At 45.9% G+C, this 26,513-nt stretch overlaps 1 protein-coding gene across 2 annotated transcripts in view; it reads left to right on the top strand.

The window, feature by feature from the left end:
- LOC141094243 (uncharacterized) overlaps positions 1-5,655 on the top strand; it is a 1,213,871-nt gene extending 1,208,216 nt beyond the window's left edge. Inside the window, exon 7 of one of the 2 annotated variants that reach the window (XM_073580060.1) lies at positions 3,983-5,655. In XM_073580060.1, the coding sequence (XP_073436161.1) occupies positions 3,983-5,343 (1,361 nt within the window). In that variant the 3' untranslated portion in view covers positions 5,344-5,655. Of the gene's footprint in view, positions 1-3,979 lie in introns of both variants that reach the window. The other variant, XM_073580061.1, reaches the window with a different exon arrangement.
- Positions 5,656-26,513: the final 20,858 nt, after the last annotated feature.

Below are 26,513 nucleotides of genomic sequence, written 5' to 3'. Positions count from 1 at the left end.
GGGTCAAAAGGCACTCGAAACAAGGTATCCGTTTGCTCCGGACCTCCATAAAAGATGGATGGAATCCCCGATGGTGGATCCTCCGGTTTTGCGCCTAGCCACTAAGATCCTGCTATCCGTCCCTAGTGTTTCCTCAATTAAGGATCCCACGGATCGCCTTATAGAGAGCTTAGCTCACTCAGTATATGAGGTGTCAAGGTCAGTGCTCGATCCCTCATTCGCAGCAACTTGGGTAGCCAAGGCTATGATATCATGGTCAGAAACATTAAACAAGGTCGCGCAGGAGCAGGATCTACCTGCAGAGATTTCAGAGGTCGCAGGTCAGATGGCGATGGCCGGAGACTATGTAATCAATGCGTCTTTGGATGCGGACAAATGCTCGGCACTTGCTGCCACTTTTGCAATTTCTATCAGAAGAGCCCTATGGTTAAGGACATGGCGAGCCGATTCTATTTCTAAGAAGTCCTTGACTTCCCTGCCTTATCAGTGCGGCCACCTATTTGGGGAGACGTTGGATCAACTTATCTCCGACTCCACAGGAGGAAAGAGCGGGTTTCTCCCTCAACAAAGGTCAAAACGCTTTTTCATCACCCATTTTCAGGCACGTTTTCGGGCCTTTCGCAACCCCGGGTGGACTACAGCGGCCAATTCCGCCGCCTCAGGCTGCCCCAACCAGGATAGGGAGCGGCAGGTCTCATATAGAGCCAACCCATTGGGGAGAATGCATACTCAGCAGCCCAGATCGAGGTGATCCAGATCCCAAAGATCGTCGGCCAAATGACTCGAGGCCTCTACCAGACGACACCGGCAAGGTGGGCGACCGCCTACTCTGGTTTCACCACGTCTGGGTCAATGTCGCTCACAGCGCATGGGGAAAGGAATTGGTGGCCTCAGGTTACAAATAGAATTTGTCAGATATCCTCCAAGACGGTTTTTTCTTTCCCGGCTTCCCAGGGTGGATACCCAGGCAAGGGCTCTATTGGGAGCCATCAAATCGCTCCAGCACAATGGAGTCATTGTTCCAGTGCCGGAACACGAAAGAGCTCAGGGGTTCTATTCCAACCTTTTTGCGGTTCCCAAAAAGGACGGGTCTGTCAGGCCTGTTTTGGACCTGAAGCTTCTGAACAAATTCATCAGGATCAGACCTTTCCGGATGGAGTCTCTCCATTTAGTCATATCGGCCATGGAGCAGTGAGAATACTTGGCCTCAATAGACATCAAGGACGCATATCTGCATATTCCCATTTTTCCTCCTCATCAGAGGTTTCTACGCTTCACCATCAGCGATCAACATTTTCAGTTCGTAGCGCTACCCTTCGGGCTATCCACGGCTCCCAGAGTGTTCACAAAGGTTATGGCAGTTATCATGGCCACACTGCATTCTCGAGGCATAGTCGTCTTGCCTTATCTGGACGATCTCTTGGTCAAGGGCCCGTCAATACGGGCATGCGAAGAAAAGGTCAACATCACGCTAGATACTCTTGCCCGCTTAGGATGGTTGGCAATGCAAAGAAGTCATCCCTTGTGCCAGCTCAGAGGATCTCCTTCCTAGGAATGATCTTCGACACTTGCCGAGGGTTGGTAAATCTCCCTCAGGAAAAGGCGCTAGCTCTCCGGCAGGGAGTCCGGACACTTCACCAACCAGTCCCTCATACCATCCGATCCGGGATGAGGATTCCAGGGAAAATGGTGGCGGCAATGGAAGCGATACCTGTCACCCAGTTCCACCTTCGCCCACTGCGGCACGCCCTCTTGTCAGCCTGGGAAAAGAATCCTTTCACGCTCGATCGGCGGTGCCGACTGTTCTCTCAAGTCAGGTAGTCGCTCGGATGGTGGATAACCAGTTCCTCTCTGGCCCAGGGGAAACCTTTTCCCCCAGATCATTGGCTGGTAATGACAACCGACACCAGTCCACTCAGTGATTTCGGCTGTCCTCATTCCGTGGTGTGGAAAATTGGGCGGCAGACTTTCTCAGCCGGCAGGGTCGTGCATCCAGAGAGTGGTCTCTACATCCCGAAGTTTTTCAGCAGATTTTGTCAACTGTGGGGAGCTCTGGATATGGACCTGATGGCTTCCAGAGTGAATGCCAAGGTGCCCACATATGTCGCTCAGGCAAGGGACCCGCAGGCATTCACGGTGGACACGTTGGTTCTGCCATGGAACCAGTTTCGCCTCCCATATCTATTTCCCCCAGTGCCACTACTTCCGAGAATCATCAAAAAGATCAGGACGGAAGTGGTGCCGGCGATTCTGCTGGCCCAGACTGGCCCCGTCGAGCGTGGGACGCAGATCTACCGTAATGCAGCTGCTCGCCGAAGTTCCTTGGCACCTGCCAGAGCGCCCAGATCTACTGTCTCAAGGGCTGATTTGCCACCCGAACTCAGGGACCCTGTGTTTGATGGCATGGCCGTTGAATCTTGGATTCTAACCCAGGCAGGGTTCGGGAGCGAGGTGGTCGCTACAATGATTAGCGCCCGGAAGCCTGCTTCAGCACGAGTTTACCACCACACCTGGAAGGTGTCCTTTGCTTGGTGTTGAGGCCACGGTGTTTCTCCGCTGAGATTCTCGATCCCCAACATCTTGGCTTTCCTCCAGTCGGGCTTAGAGAGCCTGGATAGCTCAGTCGGTAGAGTATTAGACTCGGGCTTTGCCCCAGGTTCCCTCAGGAGACAAATATCGGCCTTATCCGTCCTGTTCCAGCTCAGAATTGCTACCAATTTGCAGGTGAGGACTTTTTATTCAGGGGGTCTCCCACTTGGTACCTCCCTATAAGGCGCCTATGGACGCCTGGGACCTTAACATGATCCTAAGTGTTCTGCAAGAAGCTCCATTTGAACTGCTTCAGGATGATTCTTTGAGGTACCTTTCCTGGAAAGTGGTGTTCCTATTGGCTATCACTTCCATCAGGCTGGCTTCAGAGCTGGCGGCTCTATCCTGCCGAGCTCCGTTCCTCACTTTCAATAAGGATAAGATGGTCCGCAGACCAGCCCCTACTTTTCTGCCGAAAGTCGTGTCCTCTTTTTCACATTAATGAAGATGTTGTTTTGCCTTCATTTTGTGCTGCATCGGTGCACCGTGTTAGACCTGGTAAGAGCCTCCGGAGGTACGTATCGCGGACGGCACCCTTTCGTCAGATGGACAAGCTGTTCATGCTCCCCGTAGGGCGTAGGAAGAGACTCGCTGCCTCAAAATCGACCATAGCCAGATGGATTCATTTGACTATTCAGGAGTCCTACCGCATTAGAGGCACGCCGATTCCAGCAGGGATCAGAGCGCACTCTACTCGGGCATTGGGCGCCTTTTGGGCGCTTCAGCACCAGGCTTCGACGGAACAGGTTTGCAAAGCAGCAACCAGGTCCAGCCTGCACACATTTGCCAAACATTATATTATCCATGCTCAGGCCTCGGCGGATGCGAACCTCGGTAGAAGGATTCTACAAGCAGCGGTAGCGCACCTTTTAAACAAGAGATGCATGTAGCTTGGATCGGTGAGTCAATCTCCCACCCAGGGACTGCTTTAGGACGTCCCACAGTATCTGTGTCCCCCAATGAGGTGAAGGAGAAACATGGATTTTTGTGATAACTCACCGTAAAATCCTTTTCTCTGAGACGCTCATTGGGGGACACAGCACCCACCCTATTAGCCATTTGGCTCTGTTTTTGTTTAGTTAATACGTATTTATTTATGTGATATAAGGGTGGTCCTTTTCTGGGCATGTTGTACCTGTATTAAGGCTGATTTTGTTGTCCTCCTACTGCTTTGGCACCAAACTGAGTTCCGCCCGCAACAGGGGCGAGGGTATATATGACGGAGGAGGAGCTAACCTCTTTTTTCACTTAGTGTCAGCCTCCTAGTGGCAGAAGCATACACCCACAGTATCTGTGTCCCCCAATGAGCGTCTCGGAGAAAAGGATTTTATGGTGAGTTATCACAAAAATCCATGTTTTATTCAAAACTAATAATTGGTTTTATTCTTAGCAGATGACTGTACCAGCAGATCAGAGGGACAGCTGACATCTTCAATTTTTAAATCAGAAAATCTAAAGATCCCACAGGATACAACTGAAGCGAATGCCATTACTCCAGATATACCATCATCCCTTCACAGCAATGATCTCTCATCTGATCCTTTGAAAGAGGTCCTGTCTTCTGATTCATTACCACCGACTACTAAGGAAAATCGAAGTCACAAAATAAGCATTAAAAAAATTACTGCTCACAAAGCAAAAAAATCCTTTTCAGTTTCAGAATATGGAAAAAGTTTTCCCCTTGAAAAGTCATTTCTTAAACATCAAAAAATTCACACAGCAAACAATAGCTTTTCTTGTTCCAAGTGTGGGAAATGTTTTAACCAGAAATCAGATTTTTTTAGACACCAAAGAATACACACAGGGGAGAAGCCTTTTTCATGTTCAAAATGTGGGAAATGTTTTAACAGGAAATCAAATCTTGTTAGTCACCAGAGAACCCACACAGGGGAGAAGCCTTTTTCATGTTCAGAATGTGGCAAATGTTTTAAACAGAAATCATGTGTTGTTATACACCTAAGAACCCACACAGGGGAGAAGCCTTTTTCATGTTCAGAATGTGGAAAATGTTTTAGCCGGAAATTTCTTCTTGATAGCCATTTAAGCACTCACACAGTGGAGAAGCCTTTTTTATGTTCAGAATGTGGGAAATGTTTTAAACGGAAATCAGATGTTGTTATACACCAGAAAACCCACACTGGGAAGAAGCCTTTTTGCTGCTCAGAATGTGGGAAATGTTTTAGCCAGAAAGCACATCTTGAAAGCCACCAAAGAATCCACACAGGGGAGAAGCCTTTTTCATGTTCAGAATGTGGGATATGTTTTACAAATAAATCAAGTCTTGTCAAACATCAGATAACGCACACAGGGGAGAAGCCTTTTCCATGTTCAGAATGTGGGAAATGGTTTACAAATAAGTCAAATCTTGTCAAACATCAGATAATCCATACAGGGGAGAAGCCTTTTTCATGTTCAGAATGTGGAAAATGTTTTAACCGGAAATGTCTTCTTGATAGACATCAGAGAACCCACACAGGGGAGAAGCCTTTTTTATGTTCAGAATGTGGGAAATCTTTTAAACGGAAATCAGATGTTGCTTCACACCAGAGAACTCACACAGGGGAGAAGCCTTATTGCTGCTCAGAATGTGGGAAATGTTTTAGCAGGAAAGCACATCTTGATGGCCACCAGAGAATCCACACAAGGGAGAAGCCTTTTTCATGTTCAGAATGTGGGAAATGTTTTGTTGAGAAAACAAATCTTAAAAAACATCAGGGAATTCACACAGGGGAGAAGGCTTTTTCATGTTCTTAATGTGGGAAATGTTTTACACAGAAATCAACTCTTAATAAACTTCTGAAAGGTCACACAAGGGAGAGCCTATTTCATGTTCAGAATGTTGGAAATATTTTAACCGAAAATTGTATTTTTTTAAATGGGATTATCCACTACTAGGATAACCCTTTGTCATTCCTCATGTTTGGCCTCGTTAAAATAAAAACACTCATACTCATACAGAGATTAGAGGATGATGTCATACAAGTTTTGGGCTATTTATGCTCATAAACAAACACTGGATCTTAACAGCCAGCAAATAAACAGTCTGTTTAACCCCTTAACATTCAATGACGGGCAGAGTTCATCATTGGACGCTTCCCCTGTTTGGTGCGGGTAATCTGATCAGCTGACATGTGCCCCTAACAGCCGCAGGTGGAATCGCGATCTGACAGCAGCATTTAAAATGATCGTGCAGGAAGCTCGTCATTACCTCCTCCCATCAGCGCCCACGTCACATGACTGCGGGTCGCAGATAGGTTGGCATGACAACCCGGGGTCAGCAGGAGTCCCTTGTGGTTGTCATAGTCAGCATGAATTTCCCGACGCTGAAGATTTGACATGAACAATTTGACAGTTCATGCTGCAGATATTCACCACCGATTTTATCCTTTGCAATACAAAGGATCAGGTCAGTGGTAAAGGTCATCATTGTGTAGTAGTAATTGCAGCAATATCTGCACAATATCTCCACTGTTAATTTGCTGTGGGATTTCCATAGTACAATTTCTTCAGCAAATACATTATGTGAATGTCTCCACTAATAATGCTGGGGGCCCTAGATCACTTATGTATGGTGTTGTTAGTGAATTTTATGGAAATCTCTCTGCTACCTATAAGGCCATGTCTTTTTATGAAGGGCCTCATTTTCTTAGTGATGGGGTAAAAAACCTTTAGTCCATCAGAGGTGATACAGGGAGAGGGCTCACACAGTCAGGGGTGATACAGGGAGAGGGGCTCAGTCAGGGATGATGCATAGAGAGGGGCTCAGTCAGTCAGGGGTGATACAAGGAGAGGGGACACAGTCAGTGTTGATACAGGGAGAGGGGCTAGGTCAGTATGGGATGATACAGGGAGAGGGGCTCAGTCAGTGGTGATACAGGGAGAGGGACTCAGTCAGTCAGAGGTGATACAGGGAGAGGGGCTCAGTCAGTCTGGTGTGATACAGGGAGAGGGGGCTCAGTCAGGAGTGATACAGGGAGAGGAGCTCAGTCAGGGGTGATACAGGGAGAGGGGGCACAGTCAGTCAGGGGTGATACAGGGAGCGGGGACACAGTCAGGGGTGATACAGAGAGAAGGGCTCAGTCAGTTAGGGTTGATACATGGAGGGGGCTCAGTCAGGGGTGATACAGGGAGCGGGGATGCAGTCAGTCAGGGGTGATACAGGGAGAGGGGCTCAGTCAATCAGGGGTGATAGAGGGAGAGGTATCACAGACAAGAGTGATGCAGGGAGAGGGGGCGCAGTCAGTCAGGGGTGATAGAGGGAGAAGGGTCTGTCAGGGGTGATACAGGGAGAGGAGCTCCGTCAGTTGTGATACAGGGAGGGTGGCTCAGTCAGTTGAGGTGATACAGGGAGGAGGGGTCTCAGTCAGGGGTGATACAGGGTGAGTGGGCTCAGTTAGTCAGGGGTGATACAGGGAGAGGGCTCAGTCTGTCAGGGGTGATACAGGGAGAGGGAACACAGTCTGGGATGATACAGGGAGAGGGGCTCAGTCAGTTGAGGTGATACAGGGAGAAGGGGTCTCAGTCAGGAGTGATACAGGGTGAGTGGGCTCAGTTAGTCAGGGGTGATACAGGGAGAGGGCTCAGTCTGTCAGGGGTGATACAGGGAGAGGGAACACAGTCTGGGATGATACAGGGAGAGGGGCTCAGTCAGGGCTGATAAAGGGAGAGGGGTCTCAGTCAGTGGTGATAAAGGAAAGGGGTGTAGGGAGGAGGACCCTCACAGAGTGTCCAGTCCGGAACCAAGGAGACCGCCATCTGAGTTCCTAAGGAAACAGTACCCGGGGAACAGTGGAGGAGAGTGGACTGTTGAGAGTGACAGGACAGCAAGGGGAGGGGCGAGTATAAAAGGGGCAGGGAAAGAGCAGAGGAGTCAGTTGGTGATACGTCAGACACGGATCAGGAGACGGAGGGGGCGTGAGAGAGCGGGAAGGACACTGACAGTTCAGAGAGGAGACCAGCAGCAGAGGGTAGATACGCAGTGGCCCTCAGGAAAGAGGCGCCGAGCTTACCGACAGGGGACTGTCTCTTCACCCCAATCCCGGGTTACGATCTGCCCCCGGTCATCCTCGGCCGTTACCACTGAGCTCAAGCCCTCCGCGGCCTGTCCGCTCCCTCTCCCGGCTGCTGCCATCCCCCTTCAGCCCGCGGTCACTGCAGTCAGCAGTTGGGGCCTGTTCCTCGTCAACAGAGACACTCTGCACACAGCCCCAGGCTGTGCGCGCGGCCAGTAAACCGCCACTCTTGAGCACTGCGACACAACCCTGCTTGGGGACAGGAGTCCCATTTAACTCGCTAACAAGCCTAACCCTGCTGTTACAACAGGGGGTTACTTCATCTCAGGACTCCATCAGGGCCTGTTGTGAAACAATTCCTCTGGGGCGCCCGAAGACTACTCCAAATCTTCAGCAGCTGGGCCCAGCGGCTGAGACGCCACATCAGCCTCATCAAAGACGCCACAGCAGCCTCATCAAAGACGCCAGAAAAGCCTCATCAAAGACGCCAGAACAGCCTAATCAAAGACGCCAAAACAGCCTTATCAAAGACGCCTAAGCAGCTTCATCAGCAACGCAGCTTCCACAGAGACGCCAAGGGACTTCAGGATGGATAAGTGACATTATAGAGTATAAGAACCCGTAGACGGCCATACCGTGGCCCCATAGTAACCGGCCTTGGCCGGGTTAGTCGTGTTCTTTCCAAATAGTGTTTGGTTGTACTGAGTCCCTGTGAGGACAACTGTTGTTATCCCTTTTTGGTTGCTTAGTATAGCCCTAGCGGCTTTAAATTATAAAGAGTTTGCTTTTCAAAGTTCAACCAGTCTCGTGTCTCGTCACTGCATCCTGCGAACCTGCTGTTACCTACAGGGGCTGAGACAGTCTGGGGTGATATAGAGAGAGGGGGCTCAGTCAGGGGTGACACAGGGAGAGGGGGAGCAGTCAGTAAGGAATCATACAGGGAGAGGGGGGCGCAGTCAGTCAGGGTTGACACAGGGAGATGGACTAAGTCAGTTGGGGTGATACAGGGAGAGGGGTCAGTCAGTCAGGGGTGATACAGGGATAGGGACTCAGTCAGTCAGGACTCATGCTGTATATAGGAGGCAATGTGAGGACTAATGCTGTATATAGGAGGCTATGTGAGGACTCATGCTGTATATAGGAGGCAATGTGAGGACTAATGCTGTATATAGGAGGCTATGTGAGGACTCATGCTGTATATAGGAGGCAATGTGAGGACTCATGCTGTATATAGGAGGCTATGTGAGGACTCATGCTGTATATAGGAGGCTATGTGAGGTCTTATGCTGTATATAGGAGGCTATGTGAGGACTAATGCTGTATATAGGAGGCTATGTGAGGACTCATGCTGTATATAGGAGGCTATGTGAGGACTAATGCTGTATATAGGAGGCTATGTGAGGACTCATGCTGTATATAGGAGGCTATGTGAGGACTAATGCTGTATATAGGAGGCTATGTGAGGACTCATGCTGTATATAGGAGGCTATGTGAGGACTAATGCTGTATATAGGAGGCTATGTGAGGACTCATGCTGTATATACTGTAGGAGGCAATGTGAGGTCTCATGCTGTATATAGGAGGCTATGTCAGGTCTCAAGCTGTATATAGGAGGCTATGTGAGGTCTTATGCTGTATATAGGAGGCTATGTGAGGTCTTATGCTGTATATAAGAGGCTATGTGAGGACTCATGCTGTATATAGGAGGCTATGTGAGGACTCATGCTGTATATAGGAGGCTACGCAAGGTCTTATGCTGTATATAGGAGGCTATGTGAGGACTCATGCTGTATATAGGAGGCTATGTGAGGTCTTATGCTGTATATAGGAGGCTATGTGAGGTCTCATGCTGTATATAGAAGGCTATGTGAGGACTCATGCTGTATATAGGAGGCTATGTGAGGTCTCATGCTGTATATAGGAGGCTATGTGAGGTCTCATGCTGTATATAGGAGGCTATGTGAGGTCTTATGCTGCATATAAGAGGCAATGTGAGGACTCATGCTGTATATATGAGGCTATGTGAGGACTCATGCTGTATATAGGAGGCTATGTGAGGACTCGTGCTGTATTTAGGAGGCTATGTCAAGTCTCATGCTGTATATAGGAGGCTATGTGAGGTCTTATGCTGTATATAGGAGGCTATGTGAGGTCTTATGCTGTATATAAGAGGCTATGTGAGGACTCATGCTGTATATAGGAGGCTATGTGAGGTCTTATGCTGTATATAGGAGGCTATGTGAGGTCTTATGCTGTATATAAGAGGCTATGTGAGGACTCAAGCTGTATATAGGAGGCTATGTGAGGTCTCATGCTGTATATAGGAGGCTATGTGAGGACTCATGCTGTATATAAAAGGCTATGTGAGGACTCTTGCTGTATATAGGAGGCTATGTGAGGACTCATGCTGTATATAGGAGGCAATGTGAGGACTCATGCTGTATATAGGAGGCTATGTGAGGTCTCATGCTGTATATAAAAGGCTATGTGAGGACTCATGCAGTATATAGGAGGCTATGTGAGGTCTTATGCTGTATATAAGAGGCTATGTGAGGTCTCATGCTGTATATAGGAGGCTATGTGAGGACTCATGCTGTATATAGGAGGCTACGCGAGGACTCATGCTGTATATAGGAGGCTATGTGAGGACTCATGCTGTATATAGGAGGCTATGTGAGGACTCATGCTGTATATAGGAGGCTATGTGAGGTCTTATGCTGTATATAAAAGGCTATGTGAGGACTCATGCAGTATATAGGAGGCTATGTGAGGTCTCATGCTGTATATAAAAGGCTATGTGAGGACTCATGCAGTATATAGGAGGCTATGTGAGGTCTTATGCTGTATATAAGAGGCTATGTGAGGACTCATGCTGTATATAGGAGGCTATGTGAGGACTCATGCTGTATATAGGAGGCTACGCGAGGACTCATGCTGTATATAGGAGGTTATGTGAGGACTCATGCTGTATATAGGAGGCTATGTGAGGTCTTATGCTGTATATAGGAGGCTATGTGAGGTCTCATGCTGTATATAGAAGGCTATGTGAGGACTCATGCTGTATATAGGAGGCTATGTGAGGTCTCATGCTGTATATAGGAGGCTATGTGAGGTCTCATGCTGTATATAGGAGGCTATGTGAGGTCTTATGCTGTATATAAGAGGCAATGTGAGGACTCATGCTGTATATATGAGGCTATGTGAGGACTCATGCTGTATATAGGAGGCTATGCGAGGACTCGTGCTGTATTTAGGAGGCTATGTCAAGTCTCATGCTGTATATAGGAGGCTATGTGAGGTCTTATGCTGTATATAGGAGGCTATGTGAGGTCTTATGCTGTATATAAGAGGCTATGTGAGGACTCATGCTGTATATAGGAGGCTATGTGAGGTCTTATGCTGTATATAGGAGGCTATGTGAGGTCTTATGCTGTATATAAGAGGCTATGTGAGGACTCATGCTGTATATAGGAGGCTATGTGAGGTCTCATGCTGTATATAGGAGGCTATGTGAGGACTCATGCTGTATATAAAAGGCTATGTGAGGACTCTTGCTGTATATAGGAGGCTATGTGAGGACTCATGCTGTATATAGGAGGCTATGTGAGGTCTCATGCTGTATATAGGAGGCTATGTGAGGTCTCATGCTGTATATAAAAGGCTATGTGAGGACTCATGCAGTATATAGGAGGCTATGTGAGGTCTTATGCTGTATATAGGAGGCTATGTGAGGTCTCATGCTGTACATAGGAGGCTATGTGAGGACTCATGCTGTATATAGGAGGCTATGTGAGGTCTCATGCTGTATATAAAAGGCTATGTGAGGACTCATGCAGTATATAGGAGGCTATGTGAGGTCTTATGCTGTATATAGGAGGCTATGTGAGGTCTCATGCTGTATATAGGAGGCTATGTGAGGACTCATGCTGTATATAAAAGGCTATGTGAGGACTCTTGCTGTATATAGGAGGCTATGTGAGGACTCATGCTGTATATAGGAGGCAATGTGAGGACTCATGCTGTATATAGGAGGCAATGTGAGGACTCATGCTGTATATAGGAGGCAATGTGAGGACTCATGCTGTATATAGGAGGCTATGTGAGGTCTCATGCTGTATATAAAAGGCTATGTGAGGACTCATGCTGTATATAGGAGGCTATGTGAGGTCTTATGCTGTATATAGGAGGCTATGTGAGGTCTTATGCTGTATATAAGAGGCTATGTGAGGACTCATGCTGTATATAGGAGGCTATGTGAGGACTCATGCTGTATATAGGAGGCTATGCGAGGACTCGTGCTGTATTTAGGAGGCTATGTGAGGTCTCATGCTGTATATAGGAGGCTATGTGAGGTCTCATGCTGCATATAGGAGGCAGTGTGAGGACTCATGCTGTATATAGGAGGCTATGTGAGGTCTCATGCTGCATATAGGAGGCAGTGTGAGGACTCATGCTGTATATAGGAGGCAATGTGAGGACTCATGCTGTATATAGGAGGCTATGTGAGGACTCATGCTGTATATAGGAGGCTATGTGAGGACTCATGCTGTACATAGGGCTATGTGAGGACTCATGCTGTATATAGGAGGCTATGTGAGGACTCATGCTGTATATAGGAGGCTATGTGAGGACTCATGCTGTATATAGGAGGCTATGTGAGGACTCATGCTGTATATAGGAGGCTATGTGAGGACTCATGTTGTATATAGGAGGCTATGTGAGGACTCTTGCTGTATATAGGAGGCTATGTGAGGACTCATGTTGTATATAGGAGGCTATGTGAGGACTCATGCTGTATATAGGAGGCTATGTGAGGACTCATGTTGTATATAGGAGGCTATGTGAGGACTAATGCTGTATATAAAAGGCTATGTGAGGACTCATGCTGTATATAGGAGGCTATGTGAGGACTCATGCTGTATATAGGAGGCTATGTGAGGACTCATGCTGTATATAGGAGGCTATGTGAGGACTCATGCTGTATATAGGAGGCTATGTGAGGACTCTTGCTGTATATAGGAGGCTATGTGAGGACTCATGCTGTATATAGGAGGCAATGTGAGGACTCATGCTGTATATAGGAGGCTATGTGAGGACTCATGCTGTATATAGGAGGCTATGTGAGGACTCATGTTGTATATAGGAGGCTATGTGAGGACTCATGCTGTATATAGGAGGCAATGTGAGGACTCATGCTGAATATAGGAGGCTATGTGAGGACTCATGCTGTATATAGGAGGCTATGTGAGGACTCATGCTGTATATAGGAGGCTATGTGAGGACTCATGCTGTATATAGGAGGCAATGTGAGGACTCATGCTGTATATAGGAGGCTATGTGAGGACTCATGCTGTGTATAGGAGGCAATGTGAGGACTCATGCTGTATATAGGAGGCTATGTGAGGACTCATGCTGTATATAGGAGGCTATGTGAGGACTCATGTTGTATATAGGAGGCTATGTGAGGACTCATGCTGTATATAAAAGGCTATGTGAGGACTCTTGCTGTATATAGGAGGCTATGTGAGGACTCATGCTGTATATAGGAGGCAATGTGAGGACTCATGCTGTATATAGGAGGCTATGTGAGGACTCATGCTGTATATAGGAGGCAATGTGAGGACTCATGCTGTATATAGGAGGCAATGTGAGGACTCATGCTGTATATAGGAGGCTATGTGAGGACTCATGTTGTATAAAGGAGGCTATGTGAGGACTCATGCTGTATATAAAAGGCTATGTGAGGACTCTTGCTGTATATAGGAGGCTATGTGAGGACTCATGCTGTATATAGGAGGCAATGTGAGGACTCATGCTGTATATAGGAGGCTATGTGATGACTCATGCTGTATATAGGAGGCAATGTGAGGACTCATTCTGTATATAGGAGGCTATGTGAGGACTCATGCTGTATATACTGTAGGAGGCAATGTGAGGTCTCATGCTGTATATAGGAGGCTATGTCAGGTCTCAAGCTGTATATAGGAGGCTATGTGAGGTCTTATGCTGTATATAGGAGGCTATGTGAGGTCTTATGCTGTATATAAGAGGCTATGTGAGGACTCATGCTGTATATAGGAGGCTATGTGAGGACTCATGCTGTATATAGGAGGCTATGCGAGGACTCGTGCTGTATTTAGGAGGCTATGTCAGGTCTCATGCTGTATATAGGAGGCTATGTGAGGTCTCATGCTGCATATAGGAGGCAGTGTGAGGACTCATGCTGTATATAGGAGGCTATGTGAGGTCTCATGCTGCATATAGGAGGCAGTGTGAGGACTCATGCTGTATATAGGAGGCAATGTGAGGACTCATGCTGTATATAGGAGGCTATGTGAGGACTCATGCTGTATATAGGAGGCTATGTGAGGACTCATGCTGTACATAGGAGGCTATGTGAGGACTCATGCTGTATATAGGAGGCTATGTGAGGACTCATGCTGTATATAGGAGGCAATGTGAGGACTCATGCTGTATATAGGAGGCTATGTGAGGACTCATGCTGTATATAGGAGGCAATGTGAGGACTCATGCTGTATATAGGAGGCTATGTGAGGAATCATGCTGTATATACTGTAGGAGGCAATGTGAGGTCTCATGCTGTATATAGGAGGCTATGTCAGGTCTCAAGCTGTATATAGGAGGCTATGTGAGGTCTTATGCTGTATATAGGAGGCTATGTGAGGTCTTATGCTGTATATAAGAGGCTATGTGAGGACTCATGCTGTATATAGGAGGCTATGTGAGGACTCATGCTGTATATAGGAGGCTACGCGAGGACTCATGCTGTATATAGGAGGCTATGTGAGGACTCATGCTGTATATAGGAGGCTATGTGAGGTCTTATGCTGTATATAGGAGGCTATGTGAGGTCTTATGCTGTATATAAGAGGCTATGTGAGGACTCATGCTGTATATATGAGGCTATGTGAGGACTCATGCTGTATATAGGAGGCTATGCGAGGACTCGTGCTGTATTTAGGAGGCTATGTCAGGTCTCATGCTGTATATAGGAGGCTATGTGAGGTCTTATGCTGTATATAGGAGGCTATGTGAGGTCCTATGCTGTATATAAGAGGCTATGTGAGGACTCATGCTGTATATAGGAGGCTATGTGAGGTCTTATGCTGTATATAGGAGGCTATGTGAGGTCTTATGCTGTATATAAGAGGCTATGTGAGGTCTCATGCTGCATATAGGAGGCTATGTGAGGACTCATGCTGTATATACTGTAGGAGGCAATGTGAGGTCTCATGCTGTATATAGGAGGCTATGTCAGGTCTCAAGCTGTATATAGGAGGCTATGTGAGGTCTTATGCTGTATATAGGAGGCTATGTGAGGTCTTATGCTGTATATAAGAGGCTATGTGAGGACTCATGCTGTATATAGGAGGCTATGTGAGGACTCATGCTGTATATAAGAGGCTATGTGAGGACTCATGCTGTATATAAGAGGCTATGTGAGGACTCTTGCTGTATATAGGAGGCTATGTGAGGACTCATGCTGTATATAAGAGGCTATGTGAGGACTCTTGCTGTATATAGGAGGCAATGTGAGGACTCATGCTGTATATAGGAGGCTATGTGAGGTCTCATGCTGTATATAAAAGGCTATGTGAGGACTCATGCAGTATATAGGAGGCTATGTGAGGTCTTATGCTGTATATAGGAGGCTATATGAGGTCTCATGCTGCATATAGGAGGCAGTGTGAGGACTCATGCTGTATATAGGAGGCTATGTGAGGACTCATGCTGTATATAGGAGGCAATGTGAGGACTCATGCTGTATATAGGAGGCTATGTGAGGTCTCATGCTGTATATAGGAGGCTATGTGAGGACTCATGCTGTATATAGGAGGCTATGTGAGGTCTCATGCTGTATATAAAAGGCTATGTGAGGACTCATGCAGTATATAGGAGGCTATGTGAGGTCTTATGCTGTATATAGGAGGCTATGTGAGGACTCATGCTGTATATAAAAGGCTATGTGAGGACTCTTGCTGTATATAGGAGGCTATGTGAGGACTCATGCTGTATATAGGAGGCAATGTGAGGACTCATGCTGTATATAGGAGGCAATGTGAGGACTCATGCTGTATATAGGAGGCTATGTGAGGACTCATGCTGTATATAGGAGGCTATGTGAGGACTCATGCTGTATATAGGAGGCTATGTGAGGTCTTATGCTGTATATAGGAGGCTATGTGAGGTCTCATGCTGTATATAGAAGGCTATGTGAGGACTCATGCTGTATATAGGAGGCTATGTGAGGTCTCATGCTGTATATAGGAGGCTATGTGAGGTCTCATGCTGTATATAGGAGGCTATGTGAGGTCTTATGCTGCATATAAGAGGCAATGTGAGGACTCATGCTGTATATATGAGGCTATGTGAGGACTCATGCTGTATATAGGAGGCTATGTGAGGACTCGTGCTGTATTTAGGAGGCTATGTCAAGTCTCATGCTGTATATAGGAGGCTATGTGAGGTCTTATGCTGTATATAGGAGGCTATGTGAGGTCTTATGCTGTATATAAGAGGCTATGTGAGGACTCATGCTGTATATAGGAGGCTATGTGAGGTCTTATGCTGTATATAGGAGGCTATGTGAGGTCTTATGCTGTATATAAGAGGCTATGTGAGGACTCATGCTGTATATAGGAGGCTATGTGAGGTCTCATGCTGTATATAGGAGGCTATGTGAGGACTCATGCTGTATATAAAAGGCTATGTGAGGACTCTTGCTGTATATAGGAGGCTATGTGAGGACTCTTGCTGTATATAGGAGGCTATGTGAGGACTCATGCTGTATATAGGAGGCAATGTGAGGACTCATGCTGTATATAGGAGGCTATGTGAGGTCTCATGCTGTATATAAAAGGCTATGTGAGGACTCATGCAGTATATAGGAGGCTATGTGAGGTCTTATGCTGTATATAAGAGGCTATGTGAGGTCTCATGCTGTATATAGGAGGCTATGTGAGGACTCATGCTGTATATAGGAGGCTACGCGAGGACTCATGCTGTATATAGGAGGCTATGTGAGGACTCATGCTGTATATAGGAGGCTATGTGAGGACTCATGCTGTATATAGGAGGCTATGTGAGGTCTTATGCTGTATATAAAAGGCTATGTGAGGACTCATGCAGTATATAGGAGGCTATGTGAGGTCTCATGCTGTATATAAGAGGCTATGTGAGGACTCATGCTGTATATAGGAGGCTATGTGAGGACTCATGCTGTATATAGGAGGCTACGCGAGGACTCATGCTGTATATAGGAGGCTATGTGAGGACTCATGCTGTATATAGGAGGCTATGTGAGGTCTTATGCTGTATATAGGAGGCTATGTGAGGTCTCATGCTGTATATAGAAGGCTATGTGAGGACTCATACTGTATATAGGAGGCTATGTGAGGTCTCATGCTGTATATAGGAGGCTATGTGAGGTCTCATGCTGTATATAGGAGGCTATGTGAGGTCTTATGCTGTATATAAGAGGCAATGTGAGGACTCATGCTGTATATATGAGGCTATGTGAGGACTCATGCTGTATATAGGAGGCTATGCGAGGACTCGTGCTGTATTTAGGAGGCTATGTCAAGTCTCATGCTGTATATAGGAGGCTATGTGAGGTCTTATGCTGTATATAGGAGGCTATGTGAGGTCTTATGCTGTATATAAGAGGCTATGTGAGGACTCATGCTGTATATAGGAGGCTATGTGAGGTCTTATGCTGTATATAGGAGGCTATGTGAGGTCTTATGCTGTATATAAGAGGCTATGTGAGGACTCATGCTGTATATAGGAGGCTATGTGAGGTCTCATGCTGTATATAGGAGGCTATGTGAGGACTCATGCTGTATATAAAAGGCTATGTGAGGACTCTTGCTGTATATAGGAGGCTATGTGAGGACTCATGCTGTATATAGGAGGCAATGTGAGGACTCATGCTGTATATAGGAGGCTATGTGAGGTCTCATGCTGTATATAAAAGGCTATGTGAGGACTCATGCAGTATATAGGAGGCTATGTGAGGTCTTATGCTGTATATAGGAGGCTATGTGAGGTCTCATGCTGTATATAGGAGGCTATGTGAGGACTCATGCTGTATATAAAAGGCTATGTGAGGACTCTTGCTGTATATAGGAGGCTATGTGAGGACTCATGCTGTATATAGGAGGCAATGTGAGGACTCATGCTGTATATAGGAGGCAATGTGAGGACTCATGCTGTATATAGGAGGCAATGTGAGGACTCATGCTGTATATAGGAGGCTATGTGAGGTCTCATGCTGTATATAAAAGGCTATGTGAGGACTCATGCTGTATATAGGAGGCTATGTGAGGTCTTATGCTGTATATAGGAGGCTATGTGAGGTCTTATGCTGTATATAAGAGGCTATGTGAGGACTCATGCTGTATATAGGAGGCTATGTGAGGACTCATGCTGTATATAGGAGGCTATGCGAGGACTCGTGCTGTATTTAGGAGGCTATGTGAGGTCTCATGCTGTATATAGGAGGCTATGTGAGGTCTCATGCTGCATATAGGAGGCAGTGTGAGGACTCATGCTGTATATAGGAGGCTATGTGAGGTCTCATGCTGCATATAGGAGGCAGTGTGAGGACTCATGCTGTATATAGGAGGCAATGTGAGGACTCATGCTGTATATAGGAGGCTATGTGAGGACTCATGCTGTATATAGGAGGCTATGTGAGGACTCATGCTGTACATAGGGCTATGTGAGGACTCATGCTGTATATAGGAGGCTATGTGAGGACTCATGCTGTATATAGGAGGCTATGTGAGGACTCATGCTGTATATAGGAGGCTATGTGAGGACTCATGCTGTATATAGGAGGCTATGTGAGGACTCATGTTGTATATAGGAGGCTATGTGAGGACTCTTGCTGTATATAGGAGGCTATGTGAGGACTCATGTTGTATATAGGAGGCTATGTGAGGACTCATGCTGTATATAAAAGGCTATGTGAGGACTCTTGCTGTATATAGGAGGCTATGTGAGGACTCATGCTGTATATAGGAGGCAATGTGAGGACTCATGCTGTATATAGGAGGCTATGTGAGGACTCATGCTGTATATAGGAGGCTATGTGAGGACTCATGTTGTATATAGGAGGCTATGTGAGGACTCATGCTGTATATAGGAGGCAATGTGAGGACTCATGCTGTATATAGGAGGCAATGTGAGGGCTCATGCTGTATATAGGAGGCTATGTGAGGACTCATGCTGTATATAGGAGGCTATGTGAGGACTCATGCTGTATATAGGAGGCTATGTGAGGACTCATGCTGTATATAGGAGGCAATGTGAGGACTCATGCTGTATATAGGAGGCTATGTGAGGACTCATGCTGTGTATAGGAGGCAATGTGAGGACTCATGCTGTATATAGGAGGCTATGTGAGGACTCATGCTGTATATAGGAGGCTATGTGAGGACTCATGTTGTATATAGGAGGCTATGTGAGGACTCATGCTGTATATAAAAGGCTATGTGAGGACTCTTGCTGTATATAGGAGGCTATGTGAGGACTCATGCTGTATATAGGAGGCAATGTGAGGACTCATGCTGTATATAGGAGGCTATGTGAGGACTCATGCTGTATATAGGAGGCAATGTGAGGACTCATGCTGTATATAGGAGGCAATGTGAGGACTCATGCTGTATATAGGAGGCTATGTGAGGACTCATGTTGTATATAGGAGGCTATGTGAGGACTCATGCTGTATATAAAAGGCTATGTGAGGACTCTTGCTGTATATAGGAGGCTATGTGAGGACTCATGCTGTATATAGGAGGCAATGTGAGGACTCATGCTGTATATAGGAGGCTATGTGATGACTCATGCTGTATATAGGAGGCAATGTGAGGACTCATTCTGTATATAGGAGGCTATGTGAGGACTCATGCTGTATATACTGTAGGAGGCAATGTGAGGTCTCATGCTGTATATAGGAGGCTATGTCAGGTCTCAAGCTGTATATAGGAGGCTATGTGAGGTCTTATGCTGTATATAGGAGGCTATGTGAGGTCTTATGCTGTATATAAGAGGCTATGTGAGGACTCATGCTGTATATAGGAGGCTATGTGAGGACTCATGCTGTATATAGGAGGCTATGCGAGGACTCGTGCTGTATTTAGGAGGCTATGTCAGGTCTCATGCTGTATATAGGAGGCTATGTGAGGTCTCATGCTGCATATAGGAGGCAGTGTGAGGACTCATGCTGTATATAGGAGGCTATGTGAGGTCTCATGCTGCATATAGGAGGCAGTGTGAGGACTCATGCTGTATATAGGAGGCAATGTGAGGACTCATGCTGTATATAGGAGGCTATGTGAGGACTCATGCTGTATATAGGAGGCTATGTGAGGACTCATGCTGTACATAGGAGGCTATGTGAGGACTCATGCTGTATATAGGAGGCTATGTGAGGACTCATGCTGTGTATAGGAGGCAATGTGAGGACTCATGCTGTATATAGGAGGCTATGTGAGGACTCATGCTGTATATAGGAGGCTATGTGAGGACTCATGCTGTATATAGGAGGCTATGTGAGGACTCATGCTGTATATAAAAGGCTATGTGAGGACTCTTGCTGTATATAGGAGGCTATGTGAGGACTCATGCTGTATATAGGAGGCAATGTGACGACTCATGCTGTATATAGGAGGCTATGTGAGGACTCATGCTGTATATAGGAGGCAATGTGAGGACTCATGCTGTATATAGGAGGCTATGTGAGGAATCATGCTGTATATACTGTAGGAGGCAATGTGAGGTCTCATGCTGTATATAGGAGGCTATGTCAGGTCTCAAGCTGTATATAGGAGGCTATGTGAGGTCTTATGCTGTATATAGGAGGCTATGTGAGGTCTTATGCTGTATATAAGAGGCTATGTGAGGACTCATGCTGTATATAGGAGGCTATGTGAGGACTCATGCTGTATATAGGAGGCTACGCGAGGACTCATGCTGTATATAGGAGGCTATGTGAGGACTCATGCTGTATATAGGAGGCTATGTGAGGTCTTATGCTGTATATAGGAGGCTATGTGAGGTCTTATGCTGTATATAAGAGGCTATGTGAGGACTCATGCTGTATATATGAGGCTATGTGAGGACTCATGCTGTATATAGGAGGCTATGCGAGGACTCGTGCTGTATTTAGGAGGCTATGTCAGGTCTCATGCTGTATATAGGAGGCTATGTGAGGTCTTATGCTGTATATAGGAGGCTATGTGAGGTCCTATGCTGTATATAAGAGGCTATGTGAGGACTCATGCTGTATATAGGAGGCTATGTGAGGTCTTATGCTGTATATAGGAGGCTATGTGAGGTCTTATGCTGTATATAAGAGGCTATGTGAGGTCTCATGCTGCATATAGGAGGCTATGTGAGGACTCATGCTGTATATACTGTAGGAGGCAATGTGAGGTCTCATGCTGTATATAGGAGGCTATGTCAGGTCTCAAGCTGTATATAGGAGGCTATGTGAGGTCTTATGCTGTATATAGGAGGCTATGTGAGGTCTTATGCTGTATATAAGAGGCTATGTGAGGACTCATGCTGTATATAGGAGGCTATGTGAGGACTCATGCTGTATATAAAAGGCTATGTGAGGACTCTTGCTGTATATAGGAGGCTATGTGAGGACTCATGCTGTATATAAAAGGCTATGTGAGGACTCTTGCTGTATATAGGAGGCAATGTGAGGACTCATGCTGTATATAGGAGGCTATGTGAGGTCTCATGCTGTATATAAAAGGCTATGTGAGGACTCATGCAGTATATAGGAGGCTATGTGAGGTCTTATGCTGTATATAGGAGGCTATATGAGGTCTCATGCTGCATATAGGAGGCAGTGTGAGGACTCATGCTGTATATAGGAGGCTATGTGAGGACTCATGCTGTATATAGGAGGCAAAGTGAGGACTCATGCTGTATATAGGAGGCTATGTGAGGTCTCATGCTGTATATAGGAGGCTATGTGAGGACTCATGCTGTATATAGGAGGCTATGTGAGGTCTCATGCTGTATATAAAAGGCTATGTGAGGACTCATGCAGTATATAGGAGGCTATGTGAGGTCTTATGCTGTATATAGGAGGCTATGTGAGGACTCATGCTGTATATAAAAGGCTATGTGAGGACTCTTGCTGTATATAGGAGGCTATGTGAGGACTCATGCTGTATATAGGAGGCAATGTGAGGACTCATGCTGTATATAGGAGGCAATGTGAGGACTCATGCTGTATATAGGAGGCTATGTGAGGACTCATGCTGTATATAGGAGGCTATGTGAGGACTCATGCTGTATATAAAAGGCTATGTGAGGACTCTTACTGTATATAGGAGGCTATGTGAGGACTCATGCTGTATATAGGAGGCTATGTCAGGTCTCAAGCTGTATATAGGAGGCTATGTGAGGTCTTATGCTGTATATAGGAGGCTATGTGAGGTCTTATGCTGTATATAAGAGGCTATGTGAGGACTCATGCTGTATATAGGAGGCTATGTGAGTACTCATGCTTTATATAGGAGGCTACGCGAGGACTCATGCTGTATATAGGAGGCTATGTGAGGACTCATGCTGTATATAGGAGGCTATGTGAGGTGTTATGCTGTATATAGGAGGCTATGTGAGGTCTCATGCTGTATATAGAAGGCTATGTGAGGACTCATGCTGTATATAGGAGGCTATGTGAGGTCTCATGCTGTATATAGGAGGCTATGTGAGGTCTCATGCTGTATATAGGAGGCTATGTGAGGTCTTATGCTGTATATAAGAGGCTATGTGAGGACTCATGCTGTATATATGAGGCTATGTGAGGACTCATGCTGTATATAGGAGGCTATGCGAGGACTCGTGCTGTATTTAGGAGGCTATGTCAAGTCTCATGCTGTATATAGGAGGCTATGTGAGGTCTTATGCTGTATATAGGAGGCTATATGAGGTCTTATGCTGTATATAAGAGGCTATGTGAGGACTCATGCTGTATATAGGAGGCTATGTGAGGTCTTATGCTGTATATAGGAGGCTATGTGAGGTCTTATGCTGTATATAAGAGGCTATGTGAGGACTCATGCTGTATATAGGAGGCTATGTGAGGTCTTATGCTGTATATAGGAGGCTATGTGAGGTCTTATGCTGTATATAAGAGGCTATGTGAGGTCTCATGCTGCATATAGGAGGCTATGTGAGGACTCATGCTGTATATACTGTAGGAGGCAATGTGAGGTCTCATGCTGTATATAGGAGGCTATGTCAGGTCTCAAGCTGTATATAGGAGGCTATGTGAGGTCTTATGCTGTATATAGGAGGCTATGTGAGGTCTTATGCTGTATATAAGAGGCTATGTGAGGACTCATGCTGTATATAGGAGGCTATGTGAGGACTCATGCTGTATATAAAAGGCTATGTGAGGACTCTTGCTGTATATAGGAGGCTATGTGAGGACTCATGCTGTATATAGGAGGCAATGTGAGGACTCATGCTGTATATAGGAGGCTATGTGAGGTCTCATGCTGTATATAAAAGTCTATGTGAGGACTCATGCAGTATATAGGAGGCTATGTGAGGTCTTATGCTGTATATAGGAGGCTATGTGAGGTCTCATGCTGCATATAGGAGGCTATGTGAGGTCTCATGCTGTATATAGGAGGCTATGTGAGGTCTTATGCTGTATATAAGAGGCTATGTGAGGACTCATGCTGTATATAGGAGGCTATGTGAGGACTCATGCTGTATATAGGAGGCTACGCGAGGACTCATGCTGTATATAGGAGGCTATGTGAGGACTCATGCTGTATATAGGAGGCTATGTGAGGTCTTATGCTGTATATAGGAGGCTATGTGAGGTCTCATGCTGTATATAGAAGGCTATGTGAGGACTCATGCTGTATATAGGAGGCTATGTGAGGTCTCATGCTGTATATAGGAGGCTAGGTGAGGTCTCATGCTGTATATAGGAGGCTATGTGAGGTCTTATGCTGTATATAAGAGGCTATGTGAGGACTCATGCTGTATATATGAGGCTATGTGAGGACTCATGCTGTATATAGGAGGCTATGCGAGGACTCGTGCTGTATTTAGGAGGCTATGTCAAGTCTCATGCTGTATATAGGAGGCTATGTGAGGTCTTATGCTGTATATAGGAGGCTATGTGAGGTCTTATGCTGTATATAAGAGGCTATGTGAGGACTCATGCTGTATATAGGAGGCTATGTGAGGTCTTATGCTGTATATAGGAGGCTATGTGAGGTCTTATGCTGTATATAAGAGGCTATGTGAGGACTCATGCTGTATATAGGAGGCTATGTGAGGTCTCATGCTGTATATAGGAGGCTATGTGAGGACTCATGCTGTATATAAAAGGCTATGTGAGGACTCTTGCTGTATATAGGAGGCTATGTGAGGACTCATGCTGTATATAGGAGGCAATGTGAGGACTCATGCTGTATATAGGAGGCTATGTGAGGTCTCATGCTGTATATAAAAGGCTATGTGAGGACTCATGCAGTTTATAGGAGGCTATGTGAGGTCTTATGCTGTATATAGGAGGCTATGTGAGGTCTCATGCTGTATATAGGAGGCTATGTGAGGACTCATGCTGTATATAAAAGGCTATGTGAGGACTCATGCTGTATATAGGAGGCAATGTGAGGACTCATGCTGTATATAGGAGGCAATGTGAGGACTCATGCTGTATATAGGAGGCAATGTGAGGACTCATGCTGTATATAGGAGGCAATGTGAGGACTCATGCTGTATATAGGAGGCAATGTGAGGACTCATGCTGTATATAGGAGGCTATGTGAGGTCTCATGCTGTATATAAAAGGCTATGTGAGGACTCATGCTGTATATAGGAGGCTATGTGAGGTCTTATGCTGTATATAGGAGGCTATGTGAGGTCTTATGCTGTATATAAGAGGCTATGTGAGGACTCATGCTGTATATAGGAGGCTATGTGAGGACTCATGCTGTATATAGGAGGCTATGTGAGGACTCATGCTGTATATAGGAGGCTATGTGAGCACTCATGCTGTATATAGGAGGCTATGCGAGGACTCGTGCTGTATTTAGGAGGCTATGTCAGGTCTCATGCTGTATATAGGAGGCTATGTGAGGTCTCATGCTGCATATAGGAGGCAGTGTGAGGACTCATGCTGTATATAGGAGGCTATGTGAGGTCTCATGCTGCATATAGGAGGCTATGTGAGGACTCATGCTGTATATAGGAGGCAATGTGAGGACTCATGCTGTATATAGGAGGCTATGTGAGGACTCATGCTGTACATAGGAGGCTATGTGAGGACTCATGCTGTACATAGGGCTATGTGAGGACTCATGCTGTATATAGGAGGCTATGTGAGGTCTTATGCTGTATATAGGAGGCTATGTGAGGTCTTATGCTGTATATAAGAGGCTATGTGAGGACTCATGCTGTATATAGGAGGCTATGTGAGGTCTCATGCTGTATATAGGAGGCTATGTGAGGACTCATGCTGTATATAAAAGGCTATGTGAGGACTCTTGCTGTATATAGGAGGCTATGTGAGGACTCATGCTGTATATAGGAGGCAATGTGAGGACTCATGCTGTATATAGGAGGCTATGTGAGGTCTCATGCTGTATATAAAAGGCTATGTGAGGACTCATGCAGTATATAGGAGGCTATGTGAGGTCTTATGCTGTATATAAGAGGCTATGTGAGGTCTCATGCTGTATATAGGAGGCTATGTGAGGACTCATGCTGTATATAGGAGGCTACGCGAGGACTCATGCTGTATATAGGAGGCTATGTGAGGACTCATGCTGTATATAGGAGGCTATGTGAGGACTCATGCTGTATATAGGAGGCTATGTGAGGTCTTATGCTGTATATAAAAGGCTATGTGAGGACTCATGCAGTATATAGGAGGCTATGTGAGGTCTCATGCTGTATATAAAAGGCTATGTGAGGACTCATGCAGTATATAGGAGGCTATGTGAGGTCTTATGCTGTATATAAGAGGCTATGTGAGGACTCATGCTGTATATAGGAGGCTATGTGAGGACTCATGCTGTATATAGGAGGCTACGCGAGGACTCATGCTGTATATAGGAGGCTATGTGAGGACTCATGCTGTATATAGGAGGCTATGTGAGGTCTTATGCTGTATATAGGAGGCTATGTGAGGTCTCATGCTGTATATAGAAGGCTATGTGAGGACTCATACTGTATATAGGAGGCTATGTGAGGTCTCATGCTGTATATAGGAGGCTATGTGAGGTCTCATGCTGTATATAGGAGGCTATGTGAGGTCTTATGCTGTATATAAGAGGCAATGTGAGGACTCATGCTGTATATATGAGGCTATGTGAGGACTCATGCTGTATATAGGAGGCTATGCGAGGACTCGTGCTGTATTTAGGAGGCTATGTCAAGTCTCATGCTGTATATAGGAGGCTATGTGAGGTCTTATGCTGTATATAGGAGGCTATGTGAGGTCTTATGCTGTATATAAGAGGCTATGTGAGGACTCATGCTGTATATAGGAGGCTATGTGAGGTCTTATGCTGTATATAGGAGGCTATGTGAGGTCTTATGCTGTATATAAGAGGCTATGTGAGGACTCATGCTGTATATAGGAGGCTATGTGAGGTCTCATGCTGTATATAGGAGGCTATGTGAGGACTCATGCTGTATATAAAAGGCTATGTGAGGACTCTTGCTGTATATAGGAGGCTATGTGAGGACTCATGCTGTATATAGGAGGCAATGTGAGGACTCATGCTGTATATAGGAGGCTATGTGAGGTCTCATGCTGTATATAAAAGGCTATGTGAGGACTCATGCAGTATATAGGAGGCTATGTGAGGTCTTATGCTGTATATAGGAGGC

Source organism: Dendrobates tinctorius, unplaced genomic scaffold (assembly GCF_039654945.1).
Source record: "Dendrobates tinctorius isolate UK_male_01 unplaced genomic scaffold, ASM3965494v1 ptg000063l, whole genome shotgun sequence".
Taxonomy (NCBI): Eukaryota; Metazoa; Chordata; class Amphibia; order Anura; family Dendrobatidae; genus Dendrobates; species Dendrobates tinctorius.
This window is presented reverse-complemented; position numbering and strand designations above follow the sequence as displayed.